Here is a 12196-nt window from a genome sequence, read left to right as displayed (position 1 = left end):
CCAAGCAAGGTGGGAGAGGGGAGGGGATGCTCTGGGTGAAGTGAGATCATGCCACACAGAGGGATTGTTTTAATAAACAAATAATGAAAATAACAGAAGGTAGATTTCCCAAGACTGAAGAATGGAATTACAAATAGAGAAAAGGAAAAACCTAGCGTGAACCCTATGGTATGGAAATGAAACCGGAGGAATCAATGTGAATTCAGTTTCACATATATATGAAAGAACCAGGGTTCTTTGGAAGGATGGCCAACTCTAGGTCTAGAGCACAGGAAATACAAGATAAGCCTGGAAAATCTTGTTTTACTAGAAAATAAGATATAAGGATGAGTGAAAGTGAGCAAACCCACGTAGGGGCCTTCTCGGCTAGAGACCTCTTGGTGTCCCCTGCTTATTGCTGACTGGGAAAAGGGGCTATGGAAATAAGCTGTGACCTCCTAGGCTCTCCATGTGAGGCAAAGACGAGGCCCCAGCAGCTAATGATCGAGGAATAAAGAACGCAGAAACAAAGATGGGGCAGGCAGACATGAGAGTAGCCATAACTTAGTCACAAGGACTCCCAGTTCTGTTTCAAAGGTAAAGATAAGTCTGACACACATTCCTAAGCTGTTTTATAGAAACCAGACCTCCCACCAGATGAGAAAAGCTGGCCATGAGTAAGTAGCCCCCAAACCAGCTGGAACCTGAAGATTGATGGTGCCAACAACCCCTATGACCTCCCCTTGTTACCTCACCACGGACCAATGAGAGAACTGTGCATGAGCTGATCACGCACTCTGTGACCCTCTTCCTCACCTTGCCTTTAAAAACCCTTCCCTAGGGACTTCCCTGGTGGCGCAGTGGTTAAGAATCCATCTGCCAGTGCAGGAGACATGGGTTTGATTTCTGGTCCAGGAAGATACCACATGCTGTGGAGTAACCAAGCCCATGTGCCACAACTACTGAGCCTGCGCTCTAGAGACTGTGAGCCACAACTACTGAGCCCATGTGCTGGAACTACTGAAGCCCGCTCACCTAGGGCCCGTGCTCCACAACAAGAGAAGGCACTGCAACGAGAAGCCTATACACCGCAACAAAGAGTAGCCCCTGCTGCCACAACTAGAAAAAGCCTGTGCACAGCAACGAAGACCCAACACAGCCAAAAATAAATAAATAAAAAAATAAATCTTTAAAAAAAAAACACCCTTCCCTAAAACCCACTGGGGAGCTTGGGTGTTCTGAGCACAAGCGGCCCATCCTCCTTGTCTGGTACCCTGGAATAAACACTGTACTTTCCCTCACCACAACCTGGTGTCAGCAGATTGGCTTTGCTGTGCACTGCGAGCAACCCGAGTTTGGTTCGGTAACATGAGGATATATTAAAAGAACACAGGAGTCAGCTTAAAGGAGCTCCCCTTGATGAAATTAGGGACGCTATGGGCATCAACACAATGACAGGAACCATTACATGAATAGTAACCCTTAAATTCACACTGACATAAATAAATGAGTAAATAACGGGGGAGAGGGAAAGGTTTTCTTTACGGTAGAATGACAACTAATAATAAATGGAGAAGAAATGATTTTATTAGGGGAAAAAAGTCACCATTTGGCAACCTGCATAGCAGTACTGTAGTAAGAAATATCAGTGGATGCTAAAACAAGTGAATCAAAGTGTGATGAGAAATGGATGTTTATATAGTCTTAAAGTGTCTCCCCACAAAATACTTATTAAAGAGAGGAAAAGAGCAAGTTTACAGAGGAAAAACTTAATGTCAGCCACCACCTTAATTAAGTGATCAAAGTTAATATCATTAGTAATATGACACGCCACCTACCACTTGATAAGATGCAGTAAAAAGAACACATATCTCATCACTAGGAAGCAGCGGACAAACCCAAACTGAGGAAAGTTCTACAAAATAACTCAACTGTAAATCTTCAGAAGTATCAAGACCATGAAGAGCAAAGGAAGACTGAGGAGCTTTTCTAGACTGAAGGGGACAGAAGAGACGTGCCAGCTAAATGCTGTGTGCAACCCTGGACCGGATCCCTTTGCTGTAAAAGACCAAAGCACAGAATGCAGCCTGCGGATTAGAAGGGAATAATGTATCAATCGTAATTCCTGATTCTGTCAGTTTATTACCATCATGTAGGAGAATGTCCTTGTTGCAGGAGTTACTGAAGTATTCAGGCGTCAAGGAGCATCCTAGGGGCAACCTACTCTCAAGTAAAATAGAAAAAAAAAATTATTTGTACTATGCTTGCCCCTTCTGTCAGTTTGAAATTACTTCAAATAAAAAAAAAAAAGTTAAAAAAAGGGCATATGATATGACTTTTTAAAACAAAACACTTATCTTTCCAGGTGAAAACCAAACATGTTTTCAAAAGGACATTTATATGCTCAGAAAAGGAACAGGAAGGATGCACCCTAAACTGGTGACAACAGACACGTCTGAAGAGAAAGGGGACAAGGAGAAGGGGAAGGGGACTATTGTGGATTATACTGTGTTCTTTTATATTGTTTGACTTTTTTTACTTAAGAATATATTTACTTATTACCTTCAAAAGAAAAAAAAGGCATTGAGGGAGATATTTATTTCCTAGGAAGTATAAGAGTAGAGTTTACAATGTCACCTCTGAATTTCCTGATACTGTATGCAAAGCTGGTGTGTATGTGCATTACTGGCGTTTTTCTGAAAATGCTGAAACTGAGCAGGACCCTGCAAAGCCTTCTGGGCACAAAAGCCGCCTAAGTTCCCTGTTTCTTGTTTATAGGAAAAAAAGGCTTCAGTCTCCTAGGCCTCCCCTGGGTTCCAAAGAGCAGGCTCAAGCAGTTAATGACTAGGACACAAGAGTCACAGCACTCCTAGTTCCTCCTGAAGGGATAGAGATAAGAACCTGATGCATATTTCTGAGCTGTTGTGCAGACACTAAGACCACCGCCTCAGCATCCAGGTGGAGGATGGCGACTGCGTGCTGACCACAAGCACGGAGAACCCAGACTTCTGGTTGGAACCTGAAGGTCAATGACTGAGTTTCCTAAAACCTCACTCTGCTACTTCACCACCAACCAATCAGAAGAAAGTCCACGAGCTGATCATGCATCTGACAACCCTCTCCCCTAATTGTCTTTAAAAACCTTTCCTTGAAAGCCACTGGGGAGTTTAGATTTTTTGAGCGTGAGCTGCCCCTTCTCCTTGCTTGGCATCCTCATTTTGTTACAAACAACGCTGTCAAGAGTTTGGCTTTGTGTGCCTCGTGCCCTTGCTTGGTTACAATATGGTCATAGCTTTCATCATACTCCCAAAGAGAACCAATGCCTTATACCATCCAATAAGATGGGCATTTCTATATATGAGCTGGGTCAGATTGTCTTCATTAAGAAGATCCTAACGCTATGCAGGGACACACACACTGACACTGTCTTCCCATCATCATTTGGTTAAAGCCTTTACATCTTAGTGACATCAAGGTTTTAATCTTTCTTACCTGAGAATTCGTATTTAGCACAGGACATGTCAATGGTTGATTCCAGGTCAATCTTGGAAATGTCTGAAAGCCAAGCCCGGAAATGTTCAAACAGAATTTTCCTAGAAATGTAAACAAAAGATAACTTGTTACACCATAATGTGGGCTCCATTTGGATCTATGCCGCAACTGTTTCTTCCTGGAGGTTTCAGTTTATTTAAGATCCATTCTTGAGAATGTTCCTCACTTTAAACTTACAAAGTTCAGGAGTAATAGTTCCAGAGAAATAAATGTAAATCTCTCTACTGTAATATATTTTTGCTCTACTGTTTCATCTTATTTTCTTCTTTTTTTTTTTTTCCGGTCGCACCATGTGGCATGTGGAATCTTGGTTCCCAAACCAGGGATTGAACCTGTGCCCCCTGCAGCAGAAGCTTGGAGTCCTAACCACTGGACCGCCAGGGAATGCCCTCATCTTATTTTCTTATTCTTAAATTTATAGTGTTGCCCTATCACGACAGCGGTCTGGCCTTCTTCATAAGAACACCAATGTTCCAGTCCAAAGTTACTGATTTTTAGAGCTGTTTCTCAGCACTAATACTAGCACCGTTGTTTAATGAACACTTGTGTGGGTGACAGTGTTGTAGATTAAAAGCTAAATTGTAATAATGGTGACTATTATGCTAATCGTGTAATAATAAACTTTCATAGAAGTTCTGATATTAACAGGATACCAAAAAGAAAAGATGGTTGAACATTTCCATTTATCAGCTAAAGTGGCTCTGTACAGAGCTCTTGTTAACACAATTTAAAACTTACTCAGGGACTTCCCTGGTGGCTCAGTGGTTAAGAATCCACCTGCCAATGCAGGGGACACGGGTTCAATCCCTGGTCCGGGAAGATCCCACATGTGATGGAGCAATGAAGCCTGTGAGCCACAACTACCGAGCCTGTGTGCCTAGAGCCTGTGCTCTACAACAAGAGAAGCCACTGCAATGAGAAGCCCATGCACTGCAATGAAGAGTAGCCCCCACTCACCGCAACTAGAGAAAGCCCTTGCACATCAATGAAGACCCAACGCAGCCAAAAATAAATAAATAAACTTAAACAAAAAAATAAAACTTACTCATTGGCAATCAACTCTGAAATTATGTTAACTGATAAATTAACATTTTTATGTCAATTATATCTCAATAAAACTGGAAACATTTAAAAAACATTTTTAAAGAGTTTATGTTAGTTCAAATTTTGCACATGAAGAGACAGTATTTTTTGTATCATTCTAGTCCAAATGTGCATCACTGAAATGCCCATAAAATGCAATTTTGTTAATAACTAAACATCAAGTCTCCAGGTTGATCCTTTGAAATTTTATTACCAGTTATGTTTACACAGTTTACTACCCAATCCAAAAAATTCCATAAAATATTGTGCTTGGTTAGTCCAAACATAAATACCATGTAACTTCAATAGGCAGAGTTGTAAATTAGCTGTAATAGGCCAGCACAGCAAACTGCTAAACCAGGCTTCAGGTAATGTGGGTGGTCAACATTTCTGCAAAATCTTGAATCTTGATGCTTTATGTAACTAATTTATCAAAGCCTTCAATCCCTCTTTTACTGGTAACATCAGCTTCCACAAATCTATTCCATAGAAAGCTCTTTCTCTAGTTACCCTATGAAAGTGTCACAATGACAGTGTTATTTTCTGTCACCATTCTCGTTTAATTGTATTCATGAGAGAAATCACAGAACCCAACTGGGAAACAAAAAGATCACCTTTCTTTAAAGACCAAGGAATTCCATCTCTCACACCATCTGGCTGTTAGCCATTGGGTACAGAATGTAACTCAGTCCCATAGGAAAGAAATGCTTACCAGAGGGGCGGTGTGAATTAATGATATAATGCCTTAGAGCACGGTCTTGGGGGAAAAAGGTCTAAATATGAAATATTATGAGTTACAGTTAACACATGAGCAATGCTTCAGGATTTAGAAGAAATAACCCCTGCAGACCGCTACCATTTATGGAAATATCACAGAGAAAAAAAGAGAATGAGAAAAAATAACTTGTACTGTATAGATGAAAAACAGCTATTACAAAGTAACGTGCTTACTGTGACAAAACTAGGGAAAAAACCCTATTATAAGTAAAAAAGAAACTTTAAAAAACCTGTAGCCCTACTAGCCAGATTTAAACATTCCATCCTTCCAAGTCTTTTCCTTTGTACACACACAGGTATCCAAATATATGTCTCTTTTTTCAAATGGGACCACACCATGTGTGCTATTTTAACTTCTTTTCTCTTGATAAGTGTATTTCATCTAGCCTAATATGCCTTTGCCTGCAAGAAGTATCGTCATTTTATACATTGCTTCAAAAAATATTGCAAATTAAACTAGGACACAATAATTGTGTGAGAAACTGAGTCTCAGGTTAAAATGCCAAAAAAAAAAAAAAGTATCTTAGAATGATGAAATAACTTTACCATATTCATGTGTTAAAAGTCAACACATCATATTCAATGGTTGTATAGTTTTTCACTTTTGTACCATTACCTACATAAATCTTAATGGGTGGCCATTTAATTTGTAATTTTTCACTATTATAAACAATATCACAATAAACAGTCTTGTATGGAATCTTTGAGCACATAATTATTTTCTCAGGATAAATTCTTGTAAGTAGAATTACAGTACAAAAAGACAAGCATCATTTTTTTTAAATTTCTGTGACATTTTATTATGAATACAAGAATTGTGACTGATAACATTACAAAAAAAGACAAGCATCATTTTAAAGGTTTTGATACCCATCTTTCAAAACTATCTTCTAACAAAGATTGCAGCATTGTATAAAGGTATCTATGCTTCTGTCAGCACTGGAGTTTTTGTTTTAAATACCTGTCAACATGCAAAAGACGGTACCTCCAGTGTTAATGTGTTTCCTTGATTATTAATGGTTGAACATTTTATCATTGAGAACTTGGGCCTTGGAATAGACAAACTTGGGTTCGTATCACACTTCCCTCGATTTTTACCTAGTTAATTTTGAAAGAAGTTACTTAATTTCTCAGAGTCTGTTTCCTCCTCTACAAAAGGGGACAATAACACCATCAAAGATCGTATGACATAACATTTAAAGCATTTACTCCTCTGCACATACTAGGCACCCCACAAACATGAGTACTTGTTTACCTTAAAGCACAGATGTGAGGCTCTCTTCTCTTCTTCAGATCATCAGACTGGATCATGAAAAAATAAAAAAAAAAAAAAGGATTTCCTTCATAAATCAGACACAGAAGAGACTGGTTTAGGGAGCAGTCTGGCAGTACAGCACTGTCATTAGGAGCCTGGACTCTGGAGCCAAACTGCCGGGGTTTGATGCACGGCCCCTCCATTTGGTGGCTCTGTGACTCGGGCAAGTTACTTAGCCTCTCTGTGCCTTATTCATTCAACAAATACTTACACAGTTATTACAGTGGAGCTTAAATTCTTGAGCGAGAGAGACAATAAACATAAAAAGTCAATTATTAGTATAAAAAAAGGTGATCAACATCGAGGGAAAATAAAGCAGAGTACAAGGTACCAGGAGTGCTGAGTGGGGAAGGGTTTGCAATTATAAATTCGGCGGCCACATCAGACTTCACTGAGGTGAAGCAAAGGCTTGAAGGGGGCTGGGAGGTGTACCAAGGGAGTATCTCAGCGAAGCAGATTCAAGGTCCTGAGTGTGAAGAATGCCTGGCCTGTTCAAGAAATCGCAGGAGACTACAGCAGCGAGTTAGGGGGAGAGCAGCAGGAGATGGGGCCCAAGATGCAATGGGAGCCTTAGAACCACTTTGACTTTTACTCAAAGAAAGGAGAACCTTTGGAGGTTTTGAGCAAAGGAGTAATATGATCCCATTTAATTTTTAAAACCTGAGGGAAAATGCACATAGAATTTACCATTTTAACCATCTGAAAGTGTGCATTGGGTGGATTTTTAGCATATTTACATGTTGTGCAACTATCACCATTTTAATTCCAGAATATTTTCATCTCACTAAAAAGAAACCCTGTACCTATTAGGCAGTCATTCCCATCCCACCCCAGCTCCTAGCAACCACTGATCTACTCTCTGTCTCTATATATCTTTTGCTGGTCATTCCACATAAATGAAATCACAGTATATATGGCCTTCTGTGCCTAGCTTCTTTCACTGAGCATGTTTTCAAGGTTAATCCATGCTGCAGCAGTACTTAATACTTCATTCATTTTTCTGGCTGAACACTATTCCATCATATACACACACCACATTTGGTGTATCCATTCATTACTTGATGGACATTAGGTGTTTCTACTTTTTGCCTATTATAAATAATGCTGCTGTGAACATCTGTGTACAAATTTTTATGTGAATAAATGTTTTCAATTCTCTTGGGTCCGTTAACATTTTAGAAGAAAACAATGGCTGTAGGTGGGCAAGGGTAGAAGCAAGGAGACTGGTTAATATGCTAATAATCCTGCTGAGAGAAAAAAATGGCTTGGATCAGGTGTTGGCTGTCGGCAGTGGAAACAGAAAGAAGTGGGTTTTTCTGAATATATTCGGAAGGTAAAGCCAGCAGAATTTCCCAATGGACTGGAGGTGAGGTGTGAGAGAGGCATCAAAGACAGCCTTGAGGTTTTTGGCCTGAGCCAGTGGAAAGATTGATTGTCATGAACTGAGATGGGGAAACTGCAGGTGGAGCAGATTTAGGGAGAGAAGATCAGGAGTTTAGTTTTGGAAAGTGTGAGACACTTAACAGATATCCAAGAGTAGAGGCAAAGCCATGAGATTCCCTGGAATCTGTCTGGAAGTAATGCAAGGGCTAAGCCCTGGAGTACCCTGTGGTTAAGAAACCAGGTACAAAAGGAAGACCTAATGAAGGGAACTAAGGACTCACCTGGTGGGAAGTACCATGAAAAGATACTTTGATCATATCCTGACAGTAAAGGGGGGCGGGGGTGGATCTCCAGAAAGGAGGAGTAACAAAGCAACTCAAATGTTGCTGAGACTCAAGCAAAACCAGGCCTGAAGACAGATGACTGCATTTACTACCCTGGAAGCTGTGTGTGACCATGACAAGTATAGTTTCAGTGGTGTGCAACAGGTGAAAGCCTGATTACAGTGGGCTTAACAAGAGGACAGAACAGGAATTTGAGACAGTACAGACAACTCAGAAGGAATGCTCCTGTCAAGGGGAGCAGAGGAACAGAGAGATCGCTGAAGGGGAAAGTCAGGTCAGCAGCATTTTTTTTCCTTTTTCCTTTTTTTGGTATGTTGAAGGGAGTGACCCAGAAGAGAAGGAAAAGCTGATGTAGTTTATTTGTGAAACAGGAACAGTAATGTACTATTATAAGGACTTAATAAGTTAATAAATATAAAGCATTTAGTATGCACTCAATAATGCCTGCTTTAAAATACAGAATATCAGGCTACTCCTAAGGACAAACTTGGTTAGGAGGACTGGAAGTTATTATAGACCCAATTATCAGGTCAATTCACAACACAAGCAAAGAAAAAGGGATATAAGCGAAGTCTGATAGAACAGGAGACTGAAAGCAGGTTTTATATTTACTGTCTTAGGATGAAGTTCAGCCCCCAAATGAGCAAAGTAAAAATTATTCACAGCAGAGTTTCATCAAGCACCTGTAACGATCTAAAGAAATGGTGGCTTCTTTTTCCCCTTGTTACCCAGGGCCCTTTTTATTATTTTGCCTCTCACTGACTTCACAGAAGTATTTTCATCTACCAAATTGCATTAAGTAAAAACTACTTTGATTTCTCAGTTTCAGTAATTAGAGATGCATATACCCCTAAATCAACAAAAGAGGCCTAGTGTTATCAAGGTTGGTATAATTACAGAGGCAGACGACTATGGTTTTTAATTAACCTATACAAATTTTACTATGGATAAGTTATTTTTCATCAGATTTTCTGAATTATTAAAAGTAACATCATTTGTGTATTTAACCTAGTTAATTCAATCATATGTATTAGGCCCAAAGACAGACAGATTGGGGGACACAACCAGCTCTAGCGTTAAAAGTTAAAGGCAAGACAGAGAAATTTGTTACTCTTTTACCCCAGATAAAAAGAAATCAAAGGGAGATGAAAACAAAATAGTTCTTCATCTTCACCTTTATTTTTTGCGATTTGGGCCTGTCTTCTAAGAGAAGGAAAACCAGCCTTGATTTTGAAATAGTCTTTTCTGCCAAATTCAACTGTCCGTCAATTTAAAAAGAATAGATCTCTCTGCAGAAATTACTGCAGTACATCAAGCCACCTAAAACAAAGACATGGACTAAAAAATTTAAATGGTTATTATTTTCCAATGTTCTCCTCTCTTCATTATACCACTCCCCAAAATTTGCGTATCCCCTTTTTTTACAATGTAGTTACTCATCAGCTTACTGTACTTCCTGACTATCTTTCACTATCACCTCTATTATTTTAGATTTTGAAGGTTTTCAAGGCAGGAATGGGCAAAGACTTCCAAACAATAATTACAGCACCTAACTCATAGTTAATATTCAGCTTATGTTAAATAAGTGAATGCTTTTAAAAACGTCAAAGCAAGGACCCTCAGTGGGAAACCCAAACTAAAATTTCAAGTCTAAAGGTGTTCAATGATTTTATGGACAAGGAATTTCTGAAGTGGAAAAGCTAATGTGAAAGGGGCATAAATACCTGCTGGAACTTATATAAATCATTATACTTTTCATGGAAGTCCAAGTTCAAAAGTTCCTTCTGAAGTCCTTCCAAGAAATTTTCGCTTTGGATGAAGTTTGGGATCACGCAGTGAAGAAAGGGGTCCATGTCCATGACAATGGCTTCTGTTGGGAGGAAAGTATTATCTATGACTTTTCCCTTTTGTATTTCTGACCTGTGCGTAGCATAGTAGGGAGAATACAAAAAGGATGATCATGGATTTTCAGAAACCTAGTACTTAAAGTCTGAGATTTGGGGGAAGAATTATAACCTCTTCCTCTTGCTTTCCTTTTCCCACACAATACTACTTTTTAAAGGTACTGTGCTTAGAAATATTAGTCCTTAAGATGAGTAGAGATGATGTCACTAAATTAAGATTCCTGCTCTTTTGGGGGATTTTTACTTCAATGATTACTTACTGAATTGAATGTATTTCAGAGTCTTAATTCACTTCCCCCCAAACTTCGAATGAGAGTAGCAAGTTAAAAATGAGAATAGCAATTCTGGCCAGCAATTTTTCTTCAACCCTTTTCCTTTCCCTAAGTTACTGCTAGAGGAAGTTATAAAACATACACTTTTTTTTTTTTTTTTAAATCAGGTCAGGCATAACCTTCTCTAACTCCTTGAGTTTTACCTCAACGTTTTATCCACTGCCTCTGGTGGGAGAGATTATGTACCTCTCTAATAAAAACCACCACCACCACCACCCACCAGATGCCAGGAACAGCAGTGCTTTCTATGTTGCTTCTCAATAGTTCTAAGGTAGACGTCATCACTATCTCCATCTCACACATTAGGAAACTGAAAAGTCCCTGAGTGTACAGAGCTTACACTTTAAACACTAAGCTATCACTTTCTCTGTGCATCTGCAACAGCAAGGACTCACCTCTTAAAGCACTTAACCACTGAAACAAAAATCATGGCAAACTTTAGAAGCTAAAGCATGATGCATTAAGCAGAGTTCTTATCCTACAAGGTGATATTTGAAGCTGAGGCTGGAATCATTTGATGCAGCTTCCTTCATTTGGTCAAACCATGTTTACTTTCATGGGTCACGTTGTTGAACTACAGGCTGGCAAAACTGATCATTTGTTGGGAGCTGCCTGCTATCTGGCAGCTCCCAACAAATGCTCTGGCTACGCTATCATGGGACAAACGAGCATCACCTGCGGAGAAAAAAAACCGCAAAAACCACTCGACTAATGTGTTGTTTATTGGTCCCTACTCAGGAAAATACGTATTGATGCATACGTACGTTGGCTTATTAATCACGTTTAACATCTTTCCAAGGGATATACTATTAGTTATCCTAATTTACACAGTAAGGAGCTGAGCCCGTTGCCCAACGACGCACAATCAGTGAAAAAGATTCTAGCTCACTAATCTCTAATTCCAGAATTTCCATGAACTTGCAAGCCCTCTACTTCCCGAAACTCCCTGGCCTACATTTCTTCTTCCTCTTCCAGGTGTCTAAATCCAAACAGAACTTGGAATGAAAGGGGACAGCGGGCCAGGCAGGAGAGTCGGAGGTGGCCAAAGTCACGCTCTCTCTTCCCGTGTGGCCTCGCAGCTCAGGAATCAGCTCGAGTGCCAGGGCTTTTTCAGAGGCCCCCCAACCCTTCGCTGCGCCTCCCCCTTCAGAGCACACGCTTACCATGGCGGAATGGCGTCCTGCGACTCCAGGCCTCAGCCACTTGCTTTTTCAAAGTTTCTTCCGTGACAGCATCCGAAAACCTCGCCATTACCTCCTTCTTTCCCTTTTTCCCCGTCCGGCCCGGGCCCGGCTCAGCAGGCCGTTTCCCACTCATCTCTTCGCAGGCTACAAGACCCACGGCACGCTAATCCGGCAGCGCTTTTCCTAAGGAAAATACAATTCCCAGAATGCCTCCTTTCTCGTGTTTCCCCACCGCTATCCAATAGGAAGTACCAAAGTAGAGGGAGGCGGAACCTATAGTTAATTTACCAATGGGAGCTCCCGATATTGTGGCTAGCCCAGCGGCGATTGGGTCAATGGTGCC

General features: G+C 40.3%; 1 protein-coding gene across 6 annotated transcripts in view; it reads right to left on the bottom strand.

The window, feature by feature from the left end:
• OGFOD1 (2-oxoglutarate and iron dependent oxygenase domain containing 1) overlaps window positions 1–12095 on the bottom strand; it is a 33924-nt gene extending 21829 nt beyond the window's left edge. For 5 of the 6 annotated variants that reach the window (XR_009049609.1, XM_057710627.1, XM_057710626.1 and 2 more), the window contains exons 1-4: window positions 11833–12027; window positions 10158–10303; window positions 6647–6693; window positions 3472–3572 (exon numbers count right to left, since the gene is read on the bottom strand). Coding sequence is in view for 5 of the 6 variants with exons in the window: in XM_057710627.1 (XP_057566610.1) it covers window positions 3472–3572; window positions 6647–6693; window positions 10158–10303; window positions 11833–11986 (448 nt within the window). In the remaining variant the exon portion in view is untranslated. Of the gene's footprint in view, window positions 1–3471; window positions 3573–6646; window positions 6694–10157; window positions 10304–11832 lie in introns of all 6 variants that reach the window. The other variant, XM_057710624.1, reaches the window with a different exon arrangement.
• Between the last annotated feature and the right edge of the window lie 101 nt (window positions 12096–12196).

This window comes from Hippopotamus amphibius, chromosome 16 (assembly GCF_030028045.1).
Source record: "Hippopotamus amphibius kiboko isolate mHipAmp2 chromosome 16, mHipAmp2.hap2, whole genome shotgun sequence".
Classification (NCBI taxonomy): domain Eukaryota; kingdom Metazoa; phylum Chordata; class Mammalia; order Artiodactyla; family Hippopotamidae; genus Hippopotamus; species Hippopotamus amphibius.
Note: the sequence above shows the minus strand (reverse complement) of the source record. Positions and strands in the feature narration are given on the sequence as shown.